Consider the following 25,581-nt stretch of genomic DNA (forward strand, 5'->3'; position numbering starts at 1 on the left):
TTATTGAACCTTAATCAATTAATTCCTTTCTGAATTGACAGCATGACAGAACAGTGCAAGAAGAATCTGATTAATTATCTATTACAAGAATTACATTTTTGACTTTAATTCAATAGTAAAAACAGTACAAAACAACACCAAACATTACAAAGTGTTGAAATTTATGCAATTTACAAAAACAAATGTTACTACACAATTTTATTCTTCCCTATTTACAAAAGTACATAAAACATATAAAACTAAAACTTTATTCAACAAGGAAAATAAATAAAAAACTTATAATAATAATAATAATAAAATTTGGTAGCTTAAACACAAACTCTAAGCCCAGTGGATAAACCACAAAACCTATGCTCTATTGTGTGAAACAAAGATACTAGATCAAGATGACTATCAAGGAGTGTATGCATAGGACATAAAAAGTTTTGGAACGAAGATGACATGCTTATGAAGCGAGCTAACAGTCTAATTGCTAATAAGTTCAAAAAGATCAAGACATTAGGTTGCATCCTAAACAGTTTAAGCAAATAACATAAAGTTATTTTGTCAATTAATCGCTTATGCCATAACTTTATCTGTACATTGTTTTGGAAATCATAACCAATCATATTATATCCAACAATATGATCTGATTTCAGACATGTCCTTTGTGTAATCGGCTGTGTAAATCGTTCCAAATTCAAAAAATTACATTATATTATATACAATATGTTAGTCGATTATTTCAGAAAACTTCTTGGCCACAGAGATGAACTGATCAAAAAGCTCTACAGTTGACTTTTCCAGAGATTCATCACCAGAGTTCATATATAGTCCCATTTAAACGAGGACAGTGTAAGGTCAAATAATCAGTAGACCAAGAATCTTCCATATCTTTGATTGATTTTTTTGATACACTGTCAAGATGAACGATGTCAGTAATAAAGAGAAGCATAACAATTATCTTTATTTCCACCCTTTTGTGGCAAAAAAGCGATTTATAAATCTTTATTCCACTGGAAAGTATGAATAGGGTTATCTTTTGGGGATGCTTTTTGAAATTATTTGAAATTTTTTAATAAAGTTGTAGTTAATAATTTATTAATTTTGGTGGTAAGATATTTATATTTTTCCATATAGTGATTTGATACTTTGTAGACATGTGTGATGATGTTATGTCATAATTTTTACTTTACTTTACTTTACTTTACGATGAAATCACTGTTCTCAAAGACAGTTCGGTCAACAATGCTCACATTGTACATGCTGTACCTACTATTCATACTCATAACATTCTCTTTCATCACTTCTCCGGATTCCATAACATCTAGCACAAATTCATTTGCATGGGTGTTGGTGCAAATCTTTTGGGATGATACCTTGATTTCTGTTGAGCATTTAGCACTGTTGATGTCAATAACTCGGATATCTAAATGGTCTGTCTTACAATGCTTCACTTCAAAAGGTGGTATATTATTTTCAATCTTTGCTGTAAATCTAAGATTGTTCCCTAAATCACCGAAGAAAACATCAGTAAAATGCTGATGACCAAGTTCTATATAACCCTCAGCTAACGAGCATTTGGATAATACATCTTTGAAGAGTGGCTTTAGGTCGAATGAGAAATATTCTCGGAAACATCTTTTCCATTGGTTCAACAATTCACTTACAGACAAAATAGGTCTTTTAGTTGCCCTGGATTTCATTTTGTATATGTTTGCACCAAATTTGGTGAACACCTGAACATTATGAAGTATATCACTCATGGCTAACCAGCAGCTTACAGAACACATTCTGAAGCAACACACCACTCTTAATACCAACAGAGAGGCTGGGAAAGCGGTCAAGAGTGCCATTAGCCTGTCAAATGCAAAGAGACATGAATCTCTCAAAAACCAGCTGATAAACGATCTACCACCTTCGATCAGTGAGAAGATCCCACATGCATGTGAAATCGGTGCATCAAGCTGGCTGACCGGACTACCTTATGAGAAGTACGGATTTGTCTTGAACAAGCAAGGGTTCAAAGACGCTATAGCTAACTAATTTCACAACTACAATTACATACATTTATTGAGTTCAGGGATAGAATGTATTAGTGCCCTCCAAAGGGAGCCGTAAGTTTTCGTTGTTTTGTTGGCTGTGAAAGCTGGCTGAGCTGTCAACTTTTGTAGCTGCGCTGTCTTTATATATTTGCTGATAGATTCGCTGATACCTAAATATGTCTGGTGCAACTGCTGCTGCAGCTGCAAAGAAGTTGAAACTGCCTTCAAAACGAAGAGATTCTAACACTTTGGACAGCCTCCCATCCAAGAAAAAATCGAAACCAGTAGCTGGAACACCTGATGCCTCAGCATCCCTTCCTGCTGATGATTCATGTCCCATTGAATCCTCCACCACTCAGCAACTCCCCAAACTTAAGAATTCACATAGAAACAAGGACGCCTGTCCCTGTAATAAATCTCTTGGATCCTGGAAGTTAGACTGTAGTCAATGCAGTCAATGGTGGCATTTAGAGTGTGTGGGGTTGAAGGGTCTGGAAGAGAAGGCAATCAACAAACTGACAGAATACCTTTGTCCGTTCTGTTATGTCTCACCAATCCCCACAGTTTCTACGGTTGTGGATGTCTGTCACATCTGTCGTAACACTCTTTCCCTTCAACAGACGAATATAGAGTGCGAATCAAGCTTGGCACAATCTAAACTCCAAGATATAGATATGTCAAAATGTTGTGCTCAACTTGACAAAATCAATTTTGAACAGTTCAGTAACCACATCGAGACACTCTCTCAGTTTGACACACGTCTTCAGCACCTACTGCTCCATGAGAACTCCCTCAAAGGCCACAACACTGATATCATCTCCTGTGACAAATCATTAGATGCACTCAATGTCAAGATTAATGAACTTCAGCATGACCTCAAACTCCTTACATCACGACCAACTCCAGAGCCAGTACATGCATCTAAGTCATCTGAGAATCTTCTAGCGAACATCTCTGAGCAACTAACAGCCCTCAGTGCAAATGAACCTCATGTAACTGCAGGCATTAATGAACTTAAAGAGTCCATCAGCTCCATCCAATCCTTGCAGCATCCTGGCCCCTCCATCACCCCTACCCCATCATTGCTTCCTTGTCCTGCACAAATAACGTGTCCTCCAATCCCACCTGTCCCAGAGCAGTCTATTCCTCATAGCCAGATTCATGCTTCAGACAATATGTCAGACTTCATTACAACAGAGGAGGCCAATACACTTACTACCTTTCTTGAATCCTGCTCATTCAAGCCTGAAAATGGCCACTCAGTTCACTCAGTAGGTGTCCCTTATGAATACATGGGATCAAAATCATCTGATAATGTCCCTCCCATTCCAGAAGAACTTAAACCCCTTTTTGAGAAAATAAACAAAGTTCAAACAGAAATATCTAACTCTGCAAACTCTGACTCAGGCGAACTTAGTGCCCCCATCATAAACTCATGCTTAATCAACCGGTATGATGGACCGACCAGCTACCTCCCTCGCCACTCTGATCGTGAGATCACTATCAATCCGGAATCCTCTATATTAACTCTATCTCTTGGCCAATCATGTGATATAAAGTTTATAGAGAAGTTAACAGGTGTTGAGACAACATTGGCTTGTCCAAACAGATCACTCTACCATATGACCCGTAGATCGCAAGAAGTATTTGATCATATGATAGATGTAAATTCAATTGATGCTGGAATCAGATATAGCTTAACTTTTAGATCTGTAGATTGGAGAAACAAAAACTCCACATGTATTATGGGCGACTCGAACACAGGTATGTTACGCTTCGGATCTTGCAAGAGGAGCACGTTTGGCGAGCTTATGCCAGGACGGAAATTCTGGTCACCCAGAATTGATGACATTGATCCCAAATCCTGCATGGGTTACGCTAATGTTGTTTTGTTGTGCGGGATCAACGATGTGAAGCAGCCTGATGTTAAGAGTCAGTCTGATATTGTTGATATTTACCAGAAACTAAAGCTGAAAGTTAAACAGATACAGAAACTTAGCCCTAACACTTCTGTATCTGTCTGTAGATTATTACCCACTAAGGATATGTTACTGAACGAAAAGGTTGATACATTTAACAGGGCTATTCACTTCGACTTGCCTCAGACCTGTAAGGGTGTTCAGCTTGTTGATGGTTTTATGCAGTTTGTACAGAACAATGTCCTTGCCTGGGAACTGTCTAAGCAGTTTGACAGGCATGGGCAACCCGACATGCTGCACCTAAATAGGACTGGGGCTAGAGTTCTTGCAGGGATAATTAAACAATCAATATTTCTTAGACTAAATGGTGGAAAAGACAAGAGAAGACGCTCTGGTAGAGTGAATGGAAGACTATACAGCAATGTGGCTAGAGACTCGGCTGCATCTCAGCAGACGACGTCTGGCGGTTAAATCAGGTATGATTAATCGTCTTCAAAAAGAAATTTGCAATCACTGTCAAAAGAGTATTGGATTAGGGCTTCCCCACTTTGAATGCTTTAACTGTAATAGAATTCTCCATGCTAAATGCTTCAAGTCATCTCAAGCACAAATAATTAACGAAAATTTCTACTGTACAAACTGTAAACATTCTATCCCTATTAAACACAATCCTTTTAAAGTAATGGTCGACTCTGAAGACCCTTGTATTCAGAAAATCTCTGATATGCTAGAAAACTGTAAGTCTTATACACTTAAGGAATTTAATATACTAATGAAACCGCACTTTGAAAATAACTGCTCAACGATCTTTCAAAACATTGATGGTAATAAAACAAATTTTGACGCCTTCACCATGGAGTTAGACAGAATAGCCGGAAAGTTCCAATTCATTGGACTTGCTGAAACTAATGTTACAATAGACGAAAGTAGTGTTTACCATTTAGAAGGGTATAATCGTTTTTATCAAGATAAATATGTCAATAAAGTAAAAGGAAGTGGTGTAGCGTTATACATAAAAGACACTCTTAATGGAGTCGTAAACGATGAGTTATCATGGGTATCAGAAAATCTAGAAACTATATTTGTAACCGTCCAACATGATGAACCCCTCCATGTAGGCGTAGTGTATCGTCCCCCAAGTGGAAATTCCACCGAAGCACTCAACGAACTTAAGAAGATTATTGAACAATGTCCAAAGAATAATGTCCACCTAATTGGCGATTTTAACATTGATTTACATGATGAAAACACCAAACTTGTTCAGGACTTCGAAAACTTGATATTAGGCCTTGGTCTGTCACCTCTAATCTCCACCTACACGCACCACAAACCAGGATGTAAGCAATCATGCATTGATAACATACTCACTACCAACATAGAAAATTCTGTTTACTCTGGATCAATAAGTACTTGCATCAGCCATCATCACGCTGTATTCCACATATTCAAATCACCCCTAGTCAGTAATGAGGCCCACGAGCAAAAGTACACCCAATACTACGATTATTGTGGAACTAACGTTGATCATTTTGTTAAAGCACTCGATAACGATTTGTTAAATAGGCCACCAGAGAATTTCACCGACTTTGTCTCAGTATTTAATCAACAACTAGACAACGCATGTAAACTAGAGCAACCTAAGTGTTCTAAACGAACCGCTAGGAATAATCCGTGGATTACGTCAGGCCTAATTAACTCTGTAAATAGAAAACATGAGCTTTATGAACTTAAGATAAAGGCAGGAAAAAAGGCATGTCTTAACACCTCAACACCCAACCAATCAGACTGTCTTTGTTATCACTGTACAAATAAGGTAATGCGTCATCAGGAATTTAAAGCACACCGGAAGTTATTAAACCACCTCATTAATTGTGCAAAACATAAGTATCACGGGGGAAAGATTGCTGAATGTATTGGTGACAGCAAGAAAACTTGGCAGATAATTAACGAATTACGTGGTAAGAAGAGACGTCAGACGAAACCTAACTTTATTATTGATAATGAGCGTGTAACCAATCGTCGTGTAATTGCAAATGAGTTCAACAAGTACTTTGCTTCCATTGCATCTAATCTTAATGAAGTGTATTCTCATGACTATTTAAGAATAAATGATTTACCAACATTTACCGACTACCTCCCGAAATCCATCACATCCAGTATTTATCTTAAAGACTGTGACAGTGCTGAAATGATAGAGACCATAAACGAATTAAAAAATGGTAAATCAAGCGACATACCTATTCATGTAATTAAGAAGTCGTGTCAAGTAATTGCACCGTATTTAGTGAAGTATTTCAATAGATGCATGCAAGAAGGCCTATTTCCTGAAGAACTTAAGACAGGGAGAATTAGTCCGATTTACAAAAAGGAAGATGAACAGCTTTTAGGAAATTATAGACCCGTATCGACACTACCTGTTTTTGGGAAAATACTAGAAAAACTGATATATGCTAGGTTGTATAGTTTCTTAACCTCTAAGGGAATAATTCATGAAAACCAATTTGGTTTCAGAAAAGGGCATTCCACTAGTCATGCACTTAATTATTCTGTAGAACATATTGAATCGTTAACTAGCAAAAAGCAGCACGTACTAGGTGTCTTCGTAGATCTTTCTAAAGCCTTTGATACCCTAGACCACTCTAAGCTAATAACAAAATTAAATAACTATGGTATCCGAGGAAATGCTCTAAATCTTATCTCTAGTTATTTATCTAATAGAAAACAATTTGTGGACGTTCTTGATGTAAAATCTGATGAATTACCTGTAGAATTTGGAGTCCCCCAAGGGAGTGTGCTCGGACCTCTACTGTTCATACTGTACATAAATGATATTTGTAATATAACAAGTCTAGGTAAATTTGTTCTATTTGCTGACGACACTAATATATTTGTTGCAGCCGACTCAAAGGATAAGGTATATGACATGGCTAACAAAATACTGCAGGCTGTTAATAAGTACATGATAGTAAACCTACTACACATTAATGTAAAAAAGTGCTGTTACATGTACTTCTCTCCAAATAAACGTAACAATAATGAATTAGACGCCGATATAGATAGCTATTACCTATCCATGAATAACAAGGTAATCAAGCGTGTTAGTCAAACTAAATTCCTTGGAGTAATTATTGATGACAAATTAAGTTGGAAACCACACATACAATCTCTTAACAAAAAACTAAGCAGTGCTTGTGGACGTATCTACCGTATTAAGAAATGCTTACCAGAATCACTATATAAACAAATTTACCATTCTCTCTTTGAATCACATCTCGGTTTTGCTATTTCTGTCTGGGGAGGTATTCCTAATATCCAGTTAAAACCACTATTTATTACTCAGAAGAAATGTATAAGAATTCTATTCGGAGACCATAAAAGGTATGTAGACAAATTCAAAACATGTGCTAGAGTTAGACCGTTCGGCTCCCAACGTTTGGGTTGCGATTTTTATGTTAAGGAGTCTACCAAACCTCTATTTGCAAAACATAAATTACTAGCTGTAGAGAACCTATATAGACTACGTTGCCTAATGGAATTTTTTAAGATAATTAAGACAAGAGTACCAATTTCAATGTTCTCTTTGTTCACCATATCTCATAGGAAAGACAATATGTTAATCACACCTTCTCCAACTAAACAATTCATCTATAAATCAGCGTGGCTGTGGAATGAGTTTTGTAAAATTGGCTCATTTAATTTTAATTCCTCTTGTTCTTCTGTTAAGAATAAATTACAAAAGTCATTGATGAATGCCCAAAACAGGTATGGTGCTGAATGGAATGACAAAAATTTCACTGAATTCTAAGTTAAACACAATATAATCCAGGTATCGGCAGGCGCTGCCGCCAAACGACATTATCATGCATATACTTCTTTATTTTCAGCAGCTAGTATGTTAGCGCGCATAACAAGGCGCGCTAGCATTTTACCGCCATTCTAGGTTTCACTGATTTCACAATACACAATACACAATATGTCCAATTTGATTCTAATTGTTGCTCCTAATCTGATAATTCTAATGACAGTGACTGCTCCCTATTAACCAACCGACCAACATTTTCGGTCGAACCCTAAAATTACTAATACCAAATTTAAACCCCACATATGCGTGTATAGTCTCCAAATCTTCTCTCTGCTCTCGGACTTTGTTCTTTTGAATAGAACTGTTTGTATACTTTAACAAATAGTGATTTTAACTTTGAGATAAACTGCTAGATTATTATATTTTTGTACCAATGTTCACCTAACTTAACGTCTCTCACTGACACCATCACCCGGCAACCAATTTTAAAGTATAATTTATTAACGATCTGACTACAGACTGGCGGTCAACGTTCCCCGTATAGTAGCTCAACGGAGGGGGTAATCAGGGCACGTGTTAATGAAAAATGTACGTGTCCTTCCACAATCCCCTCTGTTGGGTCACACGTTATTGGGAACTGAGATCGCTATCGTGTAACTAGAAGCAGTATATGCAAAGTAACTTAGGTGATAGGTGATAGGCAATATGAAATTACACATCTTACTTTAACTTTATCCCGTCACCCATGGACTTATCAATTAACGGCTGGTGGTGGTGTCATCGTTTGTCGTACTCAAAACGTTTCGCGGTTGCGAATGCCGGCCCATCGAGGAAAATCTTTTTACTTTGTATTTTAACCATTATAAAGTGTGATTAGTCGGATATAGTACTGAGTTCAAACAGTCCCCGAAACGAAAAAGCAAACATTTGATTTTTGTTTCGGCGACTGAATCGTTGATGGGCCGGCAAATATTTGTTGTCGAGTAGTGTTGAATACTCATATTAACATGATTATTGATTTAATTTAGGAATTGTATATAAATATCTTTGACCAAGTTTAATTGTTAATGAGAATGCACCCCAGCACTGGGCGCGCGCGGCGGCTTTGATGTTAGCGGCTACAAGCTTGAAGCTAGGCAGCTGCAGAAAAAATGCCGCGCGCGTTCAGCGTGGGGCTTTTCGTTTTTGATTTTACAAATGACAAAGCAACTTTTAATGATTATTAATGGAATTATCGGATATTTATAATTCAATATGTATTGATTCTTCTGTGGAAAATAAAAATTGTATTTTACTAAATTGTATTTTACTAACATAGCCAAGAAATGCATTTGTGGCAAAGATAACACCTACAACCACATTTTCATTTGTAAGAAAGGAGGTTTTGTCAACAGCAGACACAACCGACTGAGAGACACCATTGCAAGCATTCTTGAAAAAATCTGTAATGAGGTTGTTGTAGAGCCCACACTCCAGCCATGCACTGGAAAAAGCCTTCGCCCGGGTACCATTCTGGATGATGGGGCAAGGCTTGACATTGCAGCTAGAGGTCTGTGGTCACCAATGGAGATGGCATTTTTTGATATCAGGGTTTTACACCCCGGAGCCAAATCCAACGCTAATCACAACACCCCAGCAAAGATGTACAATAAGCATGAGAGAGAGAGAAAGAAAGGAAATATGGAGACCGCTGTGTACAGATCGAAAAAGGAACCTGCAATGGCCTTGTATTCTCGACCACCAGAGGTATGGGCCCACAGGCTACCATGTTCCTTAAACGAGTGGCAACACTTCTGGCAGCCAAGACCAGCCAGGACAAAAGCCTCATCATGGCAAATCTTAGACGTCGTTTGCGATTTGAGCTACTCAAAACAGTTTTGATTGCAGTGAGAGGACACAGAGGACGGTATTATGAGAAAGCAATACCTGTTGACGAACTGGACCTAAACCTGGCACACACCACCAGCGATGAAGACAGGGGTGATGATGTTGATGATGAAGATGAGGAAGTTGATGATGAGGTGGAGAATGTAGAGGAAGAGGTTTCAGAAGAGTGAGCTGAAAAGAAGACAAGATTCTATTCTAATTTATTGATTATTATATTTATTGAAATAAACATATAATATCCATTACTCCAGGAGAAAGCAATACCTGTTGACGAACTGGACCTAAACCTCGCACACACCACCAGCGATGAAGACAGGGGTGATGATGTTGATGATGAAGATGAGGAAGTTGATGATGAGGTGGAGAATGTAGAGGAAGAGGTTTCAGAAGAGTGAGCTGAAAAGAAGACAAGATTCTATTCTAATTTATTGATTATTATATTTATTGAAATAAACATATAATATCCATTACTCCAGGAGTGATGACAGGATATATAAAAAAGTATAGGGAGGTCGACTAGCTTAATAACCCTAGAAAATGTGGTCAAGATTTCAGATTGACAGTAAGCCATTAAACTATCTGGAGGACTCAATGAGTTGAATGGATTTAAGGCAATTGCTATCCTCACTAACATCTTTGAAATCTGTTGAAAGGAAGCATATTTCATTTTTGGTAACATCTTCAAAGGTTGCATTCATTCCCATTTGATTCTCATTTCTCTGAAGCCTTGATATAACATTTGAAATTTGATAGTTTTTGCGCCATGCGAACTCTTTACAAAAACTCAACATGCCTCTAACTTCAAACAATAACTGACTAATTTTCACTTCAGAAGGACATCTTAGAGTGAGTGTTTGTTCAATTTCATTTAACTTGAGGATCACTAAATATCACTTCAAGATAGGACAATCTTGAACAGTGGGACTTCCTGAAAAAATTATGGGAAGCACAAGCATAAGGAATACAACAGCAGTAACCAATATTTTCCTTTTCCTGTCGACAAAATTTATGAACCTTCGATAGATCAAAATATGAGTTAAAGTATGACTGAGCTTGAGCTACACAGGAATCAAGTTCATTCTTTGATCTGGCCCCAATGAATAATTCCATTATGATGGCTCCCTCATCACAATCTAATTTCACATAATCCATTCCTGGGAGACATCAAAGTCTATTCAATTTCACATAGTAAGTGTCCCAGGATCTGATCATAAAATTGGTTGTCACTAATAATTTTTGTATCACGTGGTGACCCCCACTGTCGCTTCACGCGGCGGGTCATACAACGTATGACAAAAAAATTTATGATTGAAGTTGCTTCGAATAAGATACCGTCTTCTATTCCAAATAACTTCGCTGTCTAGAAGTATCATATTAGTATTCCTGTGTCCTAAAATTTGTGGCAATTTGTTTGTCTCAATATCATGCATTGAGATAAACAATGAATTATCCTTTTTGAGTAAGTTTTGGATTTATACCAAACAGTGAGCAAAATCTGATCTCAATACGTCGCAAATCTGCAATCTGAAGTGGACCTGTTTGGAAATGTTTCACAAGTTCAGACGGCGGGCGCGCGCTCTGGTTCGATCAAAATGCGCTTCTCCGGATATTGCGGTGCGTCGAAAGTTATTTTCAAAGATTCTCGTTCAATTCAGTCTGAAACTCTTTTACTCGATGAAGAATCGAGGAAGTAATAGAACTATTTAATACGTGCCAAGAAATTAGATAGTAGATGTGCTTGTCATGGAGATATATGAATTAGGCATTAGCACACCCTTTTCAAATCGTAAACGACGCGCCGCGCGGGTCGATCACTTAGCTTGCCTCATTTCAAGGTGCGCGCGCCGCGCGGCCGTACTGTTGCGCAAAGCTTATTGTAAGAAGAGCACCGCGCGCAACGTTTATGTACATCTCTGAATACACCGATGGGTGACCGGACTTTTCTTCTCATGAAATGAGAGTGTCTATCTACAATCCATGCACCACTCACACCAGTGATTTAGTGCCAAAACATTTTAAACTCCTTTTCATTCATGAAATGGTATAATACATTTTAAATTTAGAAGTATTTTTTCTTGATTTTGACCATTGAATTGAAATCCGAGTTTTCAGACATAAAGTTTTCAGGCATAAAATTGATTCTGAACCAAAAATCTGCAAATGATAAAAACAGGTTAACTGTCAATAAATAAATAATTTAGGATAAAAAGGTTGATTGAAAATTTTGCTGATCCTTACCAGAGGCTCAACAGTATAAAAAGTTCAAGTCTTCACTAAATGCATGATGCTTTATTTGGAAATGCTTCAAAAGTTCATATAGCAAGTCAGGATTCGTCAAATCCACTTTCAGCATCGTCTCCATCCCTACGATCGTCGTGATCTCTTGGTTCTCGGGGCTCAGCGTCTTCTCCGATTTGTAACAACATATCAATCTGTGGGGAATATTAAACATTATTTAACATACCGTGATTCCGCAGTTGCTGAAAAATATTTCAACGTAAATACTGTACTACCCATGCAATGGTAGATGATTCCAATATAAAAGACAACAAAGATTTTAATTCGAGTAAAATCTGTGATTTTCAATTGTTGGTGAAGTTTGCGGTTTACAAAGAACGGACATAGTTTATATTTAACGAACATACCTGTAAACATAAATCACCGATTGAGTCCTCATCCTCAATATTTAAAGGAACAAAATGTACCAAACTGTAATCGTCTAGTAGTCTGGCTAGAGCTCTTGATAAATTTGCGTGCCTAAATGAAGATTAGATCAATTTTGTTAAACAATTTTTTCACAATACATCAAAGTTAATTAAACTTTTGAAATTAAGACGTCTAAAATCACATTCACACTGTATATTAAAACTAAATCAAATTAAAATCGTTTCAACCCTGGCGCCTAAAATGTTGAAGTTTATTTTTGACTTACTTTTTGTTAGTGGTCCGATGAAGAAAATCAGTCATGGTGTCCTCATTGGGATCAAGCCATCTTTCTAAAGAATCTCTGTCTTTCGTAGATAACAAATCAATCTGTAGGTAATAATAACATGGTGTTTACTGGGAAGGTGTTCCATCAAACGATAAAGTGCAATTCGATAATATTTTCTTACTCATGAAACAAACACCAGGAAACGCCATACACAGTGCGTCTAATCTAGATAAAAATATCAGATTTCATACAGTTTCATTTTCAAATTCTAAAAGGTGACCAAAAAACAAACCTTTGAGAGAACGTTAACATGCGGCAGATGAAGTTGCACCATAGCACTGAGTGCTGAACACATTCCAGCTATGAACTTGCTCGGTTCTACTAAGAACTGGGAGTCCAGCAAGTACACCGCACACACCCTGTAATAAACCATAACATAAAACCAATAATCTTCTCTAATAGCAGATCGTTAAATTGTAATCTGAGAATGAAATCTGAGTCTCCGACGCAATAATTACCAAATGATGAATATAATATAGAAATATGATAATATGAAAAGCCCAAATACTTGTAGAACTATAATAACCTGATATCCCATTGCTCTAGGGTGGCGACAAAACGTCCCATTATGTCCAGGTGTGTATAAATCTCTATCTGACCGGGACAGTCTATAATAAAGTAATCATCGTCCACTTCACCCAAACATTCTTCCAACCAATGCGTGTTTTGGATCAAATATTCCATACAGAAGACTAAACCACCATTCGGACCAAACCTGCAAAATATACGGTTAGAATAGTGATTAAAATGTAAAACCATAATATGATCTGAGTTTAAGAACACACTAACTTAACACTAAAATAACCACAGAACACACTAACTTAACACTAAAATAACCACAGAACACACTAACTTAACACTAAAATAACCACAGAACACACTAACTTAACACTAAAATAATCACAGAACACAATAATTTAACACTAAAATAACCACAGAACACACTAACTTAAAACTAAAATAACCACAGAACACACTAACTTAACACTAAAATCATAGAACACACTAACTTAAAACTAAAATAACCACAGAACACACTAACTTAAAACTAAAATAACCACAGAACACACTAACTTAACACTAAAATCATAGAACACACTAACTTAACACTAAAATAACCACAGAACACACTAACTTAACACTAAAATAACCACAGAACACGATAATTAAACACTAAAATAACCACAGACCTCAGCTCGTTATCCTCCATTACATCGTCCACAGATATGAGCTCTCTGATATCACACTGCACCGGATACTTAAAGTGCTCTGCAGCTGGGTCCATGTTGATACAGTGAACTTTGCGGCGCAGTGTCGCGTAATGCTGTTCCACAGTGTTGACATATGTTGATTTCCCAGCACCTGCTGGCCCCATTACCAGTTGTGCGTAGCGAGGCATTTCTAGGTTTTATTAGGTTTTCTCAGGTTTTCTACATGTTTTGGTAGACTTGTTAGGCTGCTTGGTGGTTTAGTGGATGAGAATCTGTACCATGTTTAAAGAAACCATAAAGTCACATTCGAAATACAGTAAACGAATATCGTTTCATAATGATACTTATATTCATTACAGCATGCAAGATGCTATTTCACAGAATAACGTTTGTTATATTGAGAATTGTTTGTAATGAAGAAATTTATATTCATGGTATCATGACGTCAGATGACGTGCCAGCTGTGACAATAAACAACACATCCGTATATAATATATAATACAAGTAAAATGTACAATAAATTCGGCAGAATTGAGCAAGTATTGCATCATACCAATATACAATGGAAAGTGTCAAATATCAGCTATACAAAATTATCACAGAACGTTATGATACAATAATTCACATAAAAATGTAGATAGTAACTGTGCGTAGTTTTATTTTCGTGCACTATTGAGATGGAAGATAAAGATTGCAAATATACTATTTTATGTCAGATAGGGTAAAAAAGAAACCGGGTTCAATCATTCAAATATTATAAAAAAACAAAAAGTAAGCCTTAGCATATGCTAACGGTATTTCACTTTTAAAAATAACCTCATGTCCACATGTTTAAAGTTAATTTAAATGTTCGCATCAGAAGTGAGAGATGTTCTCACATAACAATCTTACCACTTTACCAGTTTAACAACATATTACCATAACATACATACAACGTTGAAAAACCCATAAACATAAGAATAGCCAATATTATAAGAAAATAAACCCTAACATCTTGTCACACCACATGACACGCTTACTTAACTAAATCCTTATAATCTCCAAGAAGTCCCAACTCTTGCCCGACTTCCAAAACACATTTTGTCTATCATCAATGGTAAAATAAAGCTCATCACCCTCCACCACACTTACATTATCAATAACAAGGAAATACCAACTGGGTGTGTCAGTAGGGACTATTTTAAGGTTCTTATCATTATAGTTGTTGTAGGACAGGTCCACCTCTTTACCCTGGGATACATCCCTCCACACACCCGGATGTATAAAGTTGTGCCGCACCAGCTCATGTGTCTTACACTTCAACAGTCTGACCACCATGGGCTTATCCCCCTTCCACACCACATCAGACCGTATCTGGAGGTGGAGCCTGATACAGTAGGAGGCAGGGTACACTTCAGAACAGAACTTAGGGAGGTTGGTGCAGAACATGAGCCAGGATATCTCCTTGAGGAAGACTACCTCACGTTGGAGCTCCTCGTTGTATTTCAGGAACACGTGGTCGGTGTCACCCAGGTAACTGAACATGTGGGAGGAGATAATGCTGACTCGTCTCACGTCTTCTGAGTTGTTGATGTGGTTCAGGATTGCGTGGTACACTGGCAGTTTCTGGTAGGTTATATCGGGGGTTTGTGTTATCACCCTCAGGAATCTCTCGTATAATTGCCGCTCTTTTGGGAGTAGGAGAGATTGGTTTTCCTCAAAAAAGAGTTTGATCTGCAGGTCTCTGCCAGCAGCATTACTCCAATGAAGCAGGTAGTCAGATGTCTGCTGATGCAACACAGCTGATGTTAGACACAACTGGGAATGGTCTGAGGGAGAGAGGAAGGACAGGACATGCTCGAACAGGAACCCGCCTAGATCCTCCAGCATCTTGTCAAGATATGGGGAGATTTGTGTATTTTACCATGGTTTATAACATCCTGGTGAGATTGTAAAAGTTAGATGTTGGTGAAGTTACAATCGTTAAATTGTAACAACATGACAGCGTTGCTATTCTAAAAATGCAACGTAATTCCCGCAAGATTTAAGTCAGCAATTAAATTCTAGCTAGAGCATAGACTGTTAAGACTTATCTGCGTTATTGAATAGCAATCAGTTACTGATGAATCAGTTCAATTGAACCGGTAAAATATTTAAAAGGGTTTCGATTTAAATTAAGCAGATCACCGAAAATATATTAATTATTTATAGCTGAAACTTAAATAAACAGGAATGATTATAAAGAGGGTCACTAAACAGTAAATATCCTAACTTCTGTTCCTACTAGACTGACCAATACCCTTACTGCTTTGATCTTCACCTAGCCCCTCAGCAATCTCAGCAAGTTTCTGAAGTTGCCAGACTCCGCTCACTTTCCGATGTAGCTCCATAAAATATTCAGGATCAGCTAAATAGTCTGAAATACCAGTCACTTCGACCTTGTACCTGTGGTCAGTTATAACTCCTGACTTATAATTGTAAGTTCTGATCTTATCACTCCGATCGCCTTGCATGGCTTGTGATTTCTTAGTCTTTTCTGTTGCGGACAAATTCGCCTCAATCTCTTCTCTCAACAAAATATCACTGAGTTTCTTAAGGCATTCCTTCTTATTATCTTGAGCAAGTCTACTAGTCTGATTTGTAACTGTTATACCAGAAGGTTTGTGCACCATGCGGCATTTAGAGTTAGTTCTCTGAACAAACTGCCCACCCGGCCCACTAGCTCGCATGTACGTACACTCCAAATCCTCCTCATCTATCTTTATCTTAATATCGTGAGGTTTCTTCGTTACAATGACGATAGCAGTAGAAGTGTGAACTCTGGTGTCGTTAAGCGGGACTCTTTGTACTCTGTGCACGCCTGCCTCAAACTGAAACACACCAAGCGCATCAGGACCCGAAATACTGACAACAACACGGGCAATGCCAATCTCACCGCGAGCATCCTCTTCCAGAACAGACCAATTACATCCTCTGCTTGCAGCAATATTTTCATACATTGTAAAGAGATCGTTTGCAAATACCGATGATTCTATACCGCCAGCTGCCATACGAATTTCAAGGAAAATGTCGTCTCCTGATGGTTGCAATGACTCCATAATCTCAGCTTCGATATCGTTGTACGAAGATTGCAACACGCTGTCCATTGATACGATATCAGTTCGCGCTATTTCCTCCATTTCCGGCTCATTCAACAGTTCATGACACTCTACAATTATATCGAGTGTATCACAGTACTCTTTATAAGCAGTGTACAGTGTTGAAAACTTACCAAGGAACCTCTCAGAGGCCTGACTGTGTTTCACAAGTCTTATCAAACTTGCGTCATCGTAATCTTTCTTTATTGTCTCTAAATAGAGCCGCTGTTGTGAGGATAATTTGTCAAACTTTTCTATGATATCAATTTGAGAGTGGCTTGATTGACTGATATTTCTAAGATGATGTTTTGTAGAGTTTTGGTGTTTTGCAAGAGGATTTGGTAGTAGATTGTAGGAAGTGTTGTACAACGAGCAGCAGCATCTACGTATCATTGTATCATTGTACCTGTAATATGTATGAGTAACGTTAAGTATTCGTGAGATAATGCGATATCTAAAAACATAAATGAATTAGTTAATTAGTTAATGTTAAGCTGTAAAGTTCACTTATAGAGACTTTTGAAGAAGCTTTTTGGGATCAAAGATTTGTTTATAATTTATAATTTAGATAGTTTTTGAGGGCAAGAAATTGAACACATGAACTCCACGTTGATATTATAACTAAATTGTAAAAATAATATTTCCAGACGTATTCAGTATAAAATCATTGACAGGTCAAACATATTGGGTTATTCGTTCTTCAAAATTACTAAACATAAATTACAAATATCTCGGTTGATCTGCATGCGACATATATGTTTAAAGTCAGGTAAACTTGTAATTAGTATATATTATCCACTAAATTCAAAAAGACAATTTAAAACTAAAATAACTCTGAAAAACTCATGCTTGACCATTTTATAAACGAAAAAAGTAAGAACAATTTAAAAGGTGCTTATAAGTACGCCGACAACGAAAACACTAACTAAAACTGAAATCTCTGTGATAGCACAGTTTAAACGTAGAGGATATATTTATCTTTATTATTTACCGGTGCAATGTAATTAGCTCAAGAGAAGAAAACTTGAAGAAAAATTATTTCATCTTACATAACTTGAGATTCAAACAGTCAAGAGCTAAGGTCACCAAAATGAATACCGTCGTTCATTTCATTATATATTATATCAACTAATACTAATAACTAACATTTAAAACTATCAAATCATCTCAGGTCACACCAACACGAAATTATTGAATTATAAACAGCTCGAATATAAAGTTTCTTAAAAATCAAATTCACAACAACTTTACAAGTAAACAAAACAAACACGCTCAACAAACTAGGAATATTTACCAGAGTACAGAATAATGATAATCCTCTTATCAGAAAACAAGCACATTTTTACAGATCATCATCGTTCAGCCCTTCCATGAACAGTTCATTTTCTTGGTTTTGCAAAGAACTGAAACTTGGTACACGTTTCTTTCGTTCTTCTTTTAGCTTCCTCTCTTTGTTCGATATTGGAAGATAAGACTCAGTCGCTTCGACCCTAGTCAGCTCAAGTTGCTGTCCCTTACTTAAGAGAACCAGTTCATCAAGAATAGACTGCAGGGCCATCGAAATGAGGATGACATTTGAAGACGAGGTCGAGATATTAATCCACTGCAAGACATCCTTCATAACGAGGAAGTGAAGGGAAAGAACGTCTTTCTTCTCCGTGAAAAGAGTCCAGCACTTAACTCTTCTGACGGGAAGTGATATCGTTTTTCCATCTTTAAATACAAGTTTTAACTTCTCAGCACCCCCATACACTACTACCTCTTCTTGGCTGTTTTGATCAGGATAATCTACACTACCAGATCCAAGCATCATATACCCGTACATGCTCTCTGATCTTACCACCTTGATAAACTGTTCCTTCAATCCAGCAGTTTTAAACTGCTTTAGTGTCTTCAGTGTTTCAGCAGATGGCTTTATCCACCTGTCTTCCATGTTTCTTATACTTTCAATGTAAAGCATGTGAAGGGAAACGTTATGCTGCATCAATTGATCATCGTGCTTTTTGTCCCAATAAGATTTTCTTATTTCAATAGAGTGGGACTCATCAAGCGATTTCAAAGTAAGATAGGGACACTCCATATCCTGCAGCCGCCTGACAACACTTTTTTTCTTTGTTTCTTGTTTCATCAGATAGAGAGCAAAGAAAGGGTGATGTTTTGTGTCAATACCAAGAGTTGCAGCCGTGTATCGGAGCACCTCAGGTGTGTAATCTGAACCCGTTATGTCAACTGATATCTTCTTTCCGTCAGCCTGACTAACCGTAATTTTTACTGAATCAGCATCATTTAATTTATTGAATTCCTTTTGGGATTGAATCAAGAAGTCAACAAACAGGTTTGACTTAGCTATCTCAGGTTGCTGGCCAATGGTTTGCAGATAAAGTTCAAGCATTGTTTTTCTTTCCTCTTTCTCGTGGGCACTGAGAGCAAACAACTTTTTAGGGGGGAATTCTGCCAGGGCGCTTGTATCAAACCGTCTCAGAATTTGTTCATTGAGCTTGTGAAGTTGACTATATCTAACTGCTGAATGTGCAGCTCCATTCAAATGTATATCATAGGCAGTGTAAACTGAGCCATCCTCGTCTGAAACTTCTGAACAGGTTGGAACCGAGAAAAACATTATTCAACTTTCTTTGTCATCTTCCTGAGTAAGATATTAGTGAGTTCACTATTCATTTATACAATCGATGATAAATGAAATACAAAATGAAAATTTTAACTATACACTTTTGTTCTAAGCTGGTAAATGACATGATTTACCTAAAACTCACATCTTTGCACTATACAGTATACATCTTCTAATATTTCATCTGGTCTAGCACATAAGGGTACAAACTTCCTTCCCAATGTTACATATTGTGTAAGACAATCGACAAATCTGTCAGTTTTAGTCTATTTATTTAGTCCCACAACTCAGTGGGCTACGTTTTGTGAATGAGTGGGTGGATGGGCAGTAATATTTGTGATTTAATTATCCCTGCTTTTAATATAAGATGCAATCTCGGTCGAGATAGTTCCGGCAATATCTCCTGTTTTTAACAAGCAATGATTGTTTATTTGTGGCAGTAGTTTGCAAGAAAGTGCAAATACATTTTTCATTTCGTTTTAATTAGGCTTTCTTTTGCAACTGATTTGATTTTATTTTTAATTGCAGCCTCTAGTCAAATTTACTAATTTTGATTCTATGTAAGCTGGAAGAATGACTACAGTTGAAGAAATCAATGCCATAATTGCTCATTACGACAATCATCGTGAGTGGCATGACCTTGCAAGAGGAAATGGTAATCTTGGTGACGGTTACTACAATTTTTCTAAAGGAGAATCAATAAATTTGAACATAGGGTTCCCTGAAGCATGCAGGAGGATGACACATTACTTAGGAATGTTAGGGCAGCTCACCACTGATTCAATTGTTCTTGACTTGGGATGCGGAGAGGGAACACCAGCTATCAATATGGCAAAGCAGTTTGGTGAGTGCAAACTGGTGTTTCATTGCTTTGTGATTCCTTTAAAGTTAACAAGTGCTTCCAAGCTTGTTGAGTTAACTTGTAGCTCAATGACTTATTACAAACAATATATAATATAATGAACTTTTTCATGACCATAATGAACTTCAATTGTTTCACAAGGTTGCAAGGTCGTTGGGGTAGATCTCAGCACAAACAATGTGAAAAAGGCAAAATCATTCCTCAAAGAAGAGTCTTCAACTCTTCAAATTGAATTCCATGAGGGGAATTTCTTCAATCTTGAACAAGATTTTCTGACAAGAGAATACACCCACGTTTGGGCCCAGGTAATGTGGGGCCAGAGTAAGAGGACAGAGTATGTATACTGTAAGATGGCCTGACTGTTACTGGTTTCCCCAATCATAAAGCACAGTCAATTCCTTTTTACTTGTGCCTGCTCTAACCAATCTGAGCATTTCCCCAGCTTCAAATTTATTGTCGCCATTGTTTTTATTTAAGTTCAATGCTGTAAAATTAAGTTTCTAATCAAATCATGCAACAGCTGATACATTAAGTTATAAATCCTTCAAATCCTCAAACGACTATGAACATCACCAAAGGAGAAAACCCACAACCCAGCATTGCACTATTTATAATCTGTATTTTCATTTAGACTTAGAGCATGCGTTTAATTACAGGTGTCGTTTTTCCACACACATGCACATTTACGAAAATGTATTGATGTTGCAGCATCTGTACTCAAGCCAGGTGGAACATTTGTACTGGTTGACTACTGTGGACCAAGGCACCCTGGTAAGAAATATGTCTGTAAATTTTGGTCAATCACTTAATGGATACTACTAACAGTTTTCGACTGACTTGAATGTCCTGCAAAGCAGATTGAAGCTTCTTAAATTATTTTTGATTCTTATTGTATTGCTGTGTAAATTCGATTCTAATTCTAATTCTAATTGATGTACATCTCCATTCTCCAATTGTGGAGTGATTTAAATTGCTGCAATACAGTGAACAGCATTTAAATTTCGTGATTTTATTCATTTTTTCGTAGTTAATGAAATGTTTATTCTCATCCACTCTTCCAGTTTTCACTAGAGATACAACAAAAAGTGCTCCAGACATGAATGAATATGTTCAGACAGTTCGTGAAGCTGGTTTTAAGATCATTGTACAGGTATGTGATGTATTGAATGATAAATGTAACTTACTTTGTAGGTTTATAACCTACCAAGGCGCGCGCCGAGTTGGACTCGTCGACGGAACAAATATTTTACGAATATCACCTGTTAAAGCTTACTGCAAATGAAGCAAGTAGAAAAATTGTGTGGTTATGATATTCTTTGCCCTAAAACAATAAAGCTATGTTTCCTTTTAGTGCCATGAATCTAATCAGGAAATTGAAGGTAACAAAAAAATCGAATATGGATTAATTCAGGAGAAGTATATCGTATAATAAGTTGTAATAAACTACAAAAACAAGTTATAGATTAACATACATGCATATTTTTCCATGTAGTGCGATGATACTTTGTAGACATTAGTGATGATGCTATGTCATAATTTTTACTTTATTTTACTTCACTTTATATTTTAGTTAAAAGTTAATGATACATTTTTTTCGCAGGAGGATGCATCACGACATTTTCTAGCTGGAACATCGTTTTTGAGAAAGATAGCCGGAGAGGAAAAGAATAATTTTGAAATAAATTTCTATGATGGCAGAATATCATCTATAAAAGAAGGGCTCATTGGTATGGTTATTGTAATAGCTCAAAAGCAATAAATATAAACACAAAATCATAAGGGCTATTATATGAAAGAACCATAAACAATAAAGTAAGAACCATAAACAATAAGGTAATTGAGTTTATTTGGACAGTAACTTTGTGGTGAATCAATTATTATCATAATGATTATTTGTGATTTGATCCCAATTTAACAAAAAATTAAGTGTTATTACTTAAAACTAGGGCTGGTGCATACTGGGCCTAATTACTGTTATGTGCCGCGCTCAGCCTGTCATTCCGCCAAATCTCTTATATAATAGCTTGGTGCTTGGGGTTCACAGCTAAGAAATATAATTTGATAAGGACGATTTTGTCATGGATGGCCAGAGAATTACTTGCAGACGAATAATTGCTAACAAATTTTGTGAATACTTTACATCTCTTGCAAGCAATCTCAATAGAAATGTATTGTCGAACAATAGTATTTCTCTGGAACCAGTAGAATCATTTGCTCAATTCATGTCTAATTCAGTGTCTGACTCCATATACCTAGAAGAAACTAATGAAGATGAGATTATCGAGGTCATCAGAGATTTTCAAAATGGCAAGGCAAGTGACATACCTATAATAGCCCGGTTCATAAAACAAAAATATTATCCAATAATTACGGCGATAGGCTTATCTGTTGTTCCTTAGGCCAAATAACTACCAAAAAAATTTTGAAGTTTCAACTCCAACCGGAAACACCCCCACATGCCACGCCCATTTTTTTCATCAATTTTTAACAGGTAAAAATCTTCATATCATCAATTTAGGCATGAAGGAGTGCTTTTAGTGCTCCAACAGTTTGGGGTCTAATAGTAATGGTAGAAAAAGGTTAACTTTAGTCAAAGTCTCAAGTCTCCACGGCGCTTGGTTTAGGCGCACCGGATCTCGCGTCTCCGCCTCCGCTGCGTGATTGGTAGCGCCAGAACTAAAGGTCGTAGAGACATGAGACTTCAACTAAAGTTAACCTTTTCCTACCATTTATATTAGAGTAGCACAGATTCAGAGCTCTAAACACATTACTTCATCCTTAAAACGACAATCATATGAATTTTGCCTGTAAAAGTTGATATCTTGATGTCAATTAACATCGTAAGCTTTTAAAACTAAAATTAATTAAATGAGTCATAATACTTCACACAATATTTACACACAATATGAAAATATAAATACAGGAAGTCTTTTGGATTCCACGTCTCCACACCCTGGAACTGTCAGAGGTAAGAACACTAGAACAGTCTTTTATTAATAATCCAACAATCATATTATATGAACCTTTTCAGTTACAACTTCGTTGGTTGCATTGTGTTGCAAAATTTCTTGCATTACAATACTAGTGAAAACAAACATTACTGGTGGAATTTGCCCTCTTCCAAGCTCTCTTACAATGAAGTCGCATTCCAGAGACTAATGTTTATGAATGAGCAGTCACTGTCGAGAACGAGCTGGTCGAGTATTGGGAATATGCCAGCTATGGCGTGGAGAATTTCCCCTCTATACCGTGGAGAATTTCCCCTCTTCATGAATCCTACAAGAATTTAACAAGTATTCCCCCATCTTGGAGAGGGAATCAGTCCTTCAGCTTCAAGAAAATCAGTTTACAGAAGAGATTCATTTAGATTTTAGATCCATTACTGATAACTTGGTAAAGGAATTAGAACCAGATGCTACTTTGTTAGCTAATGCTTGGATATTTATAGTTATTTACTTAACTTTGTCTTGACGTATCAGTAAGAGATTACTGTACCTCGTTATTTACGAAGAAATCATCAGACCTTATTAATAGTGATCGGTGACCCTGTCAGTGACGAGCTATGAAGGAATCATTGGATCTCATTGATATTTGATAATTATCCTGTCAGTGACGAGCTATGAAGGAATTATTGGACCTCATCAATGCTGATCCTATCGGTGACGAGTTATAAAGAAATAAAGAAATAAGGACCTCATTTAAATCCTAGTTTGACGAAAATATTCCTTTGGCAACAAAATTCCTTTTGGCAACGAAGATTAGACAGCTTGCTTGTGAAGACATGGCGATCCGAAAACCAGGGTACCTAAATCAGAACCTGCTGACTTCTTTAAAGGATCAGTTCCACTTTCCAGTGCAGGGACCGAGAAAAGTTCAATGTCGAATCCAAGAGACTTCCTGTATTTATATTTTCATATTGTGTGTAAATATTGCATGTGAAGTATTATGACTCATTTAAATAATTTTAGTTTTAAAAGCTTACGATGTTAATTGACATCAAGATATCAACTTTTACAGGCAAAATTCATATGATTGTCGTTTTAAGGATGAAGGAATGTGTTTAGAGCTCTGAATCTGTGCTACTCTAATATAAATGGTAGGAAAAGGTTAACTTTAGTTGAAGTCTCATGTCTCTACGACCTTTAGTTCTGGCGCTACCAATCACGCAGCGGAGGCGGAGACGCGAGATCCGGTGCGCCTAAACCAAGCGCCGTGGAGACTTGAGACTTTGACTAAAGTTAACCTTTTTCTACCATTACTATTAGACCCCAAACTGTTGGAGCACTAAAAGCACTCCTTCATGCCTAAATTGATGATATGAAGATTTTTACCTGTTAAAAATTGATGAAAAAAATGGGCGTGGCATGTGGGGGTGTTTCCGGTTGGAGTTGAAACTTCAAAATTTTTTTGGTAGTTATTTGGCCTAAGGAACAACAGATAAGCCTATCGCCGTAATTATTGGATAATATTTTTGTTTTATGAACCGGGCTAACCTATAATCGTTGTAAAAAAATCGGCAAAGCTCATCGCTGGTACCTTGGCTAGGCTTTACAACATATGTATACAAAGTGGAACATTCCCAAGTATTTTTAAAACTGGTAAAGTTATTCCTATTTACAAGAAAGACAATAAGGAATGTATTGAAAATTATCGGCCTGTATCAATATTACCTTTATTTGGAAAAATTTTCGAGAAGGTCATTTCAATTAAACAAATAATCAATTAAACAAATAATCAAAGTTTTAGCACATTTTACAGCATAAAATTTAAACAAATGAAAACATATAATGCTCTTAGTGGTAAATGGCTGTTTGTTCTGAGCTGTATGATTTTTTGACAATCAACTAGCGGGGCAAGGAATGTACTGGCTGGTAGCTTTTGTACACACCAGAACGCTAGTCTGGTTGATTAGTGACCAAATTAGAGGCGTTGATAGGAAGGCATTATAATTTGTGGGTGTAAGAGGGAATATTTGGCATGCATTATTCTAGCAGCTATTTTGTAACAAATGGTCTTTACGATTATTAAGGACGGTAAGTATTTTGGGTGTGCAATACTAAATCATGGCTAAATGTCTAAGAGGGGTTTAAATTTAAGGGAGAAAAAGAAATGAATATTGGGTTATAATATTAATCATAGATG

At 36.8% G+C, this 25,581-nt stretch overlaps 5 protein-coding genes across 9 annotated transcripts in view; 1 reads left to right on the top strand and 4 right to left on the bottom strand.

Annotated features, from left to right (window-relative positions):
* LOC134811794 (PH domain-containing protein DDB_G0287875-like) overlaps window positions 1-25,581 on the bottom strand; it is a 113,547-nt gene that overhangs the window by 79,347 nt on the left and 8,619 nt on the right. The window lies entirely within an intron of this gene.
* LOC134810967 (sorting nexin-17-like) lies at window positions 9,655-19,591 on the bottom strand. Its single transcript, XM_063817662.1, has 4 exons — window positions 18,297-19,591; window positions 14,993-15,704; window positions 9,897-10,028; window positions 9,655-9,803 (listed from the first exon to the last, which is right to left on the bottom strand). Exons 1-4 carry the CDS (start codon window positions 19,569-19,571, stop codon window positions 9,655-9,657), a joined length of 2,268 nt encoding a protein of 755 aa, XP_063673732.1. The 5' UTR covers window positions 19,572-19,591.
* On the bottom strand, window positions 11,661-14,328 carry LOC134811804 (GPN-loop GTPase 3-like). The gene is made up of 6 exons (XM_063818890.1): window positions 13,815-14,328; window positions 13,151-13,339; window positions 12,857-12,983; window positions 12,565-12,665; window positions 12,278-12,389; window positions 11,661-12,064 (listed from the first exon to the last, which is right to left on the bottom strand). Exons 1-6 carry the CDS (start codon window positions 14,021-14,023, stop codon window positions 11,957-11,959), a joined length of 846 nt encoding a protein of 281 aa, XP_063674960.1. The 5' UTR covers window positions 14,024-14,328; the 3' UTR covers window positions 11,661-11,956.
* Window positions 16,082-17,344, bottom strand: LOC134811802 (peptide chain release factor 1-like). Its single transcript, XM_063818887.1, has one exon. The coding sequence runs from the start codon at window positions 17,342-17,344 to the stop codon at window positions 16,082-16,084; it is 1,263 nt and encodes a 420-aa protein (XP_063674957.1).
* LOC134811805 (uncharacterized) lies at window positions 20,061-22,355 on the top strand. The gene is made up of 5 exons (XM_063818891.1): window positions 20,061-20,421; window positions 20,581-20,744; window positions 21,096-21,210; window positions 21,501-21,589; window positions 22,040-22,355. The coding sequence occupies exons 1-5, from the start codon at window positions 20,151-20,153 to the stop codon at window positions 22,196-22,198; spliced, it is 798 nt and encodes a 265-aa protein (XP_063674961.1). The 5' UTR covers window positions 20,061-20,150; the 3' UTR covers window positions 22,199-22,355.

Source organism: Bolinopsis microptera, chromosome 2, assembly GCF_026151205.1.
Source record: "Bolinopsis microptera isolate Bmic1 chromosome 2, MBARI_Bmic_1.0, whole genome shotgun sequence".
Taxonomy (NCBI): Eukaryota; Metazoa; Ctenophora; class Tentaculata; order Lobata; family Bolinopsidae; genus Bolinopsis; species Bolinopsis microptera.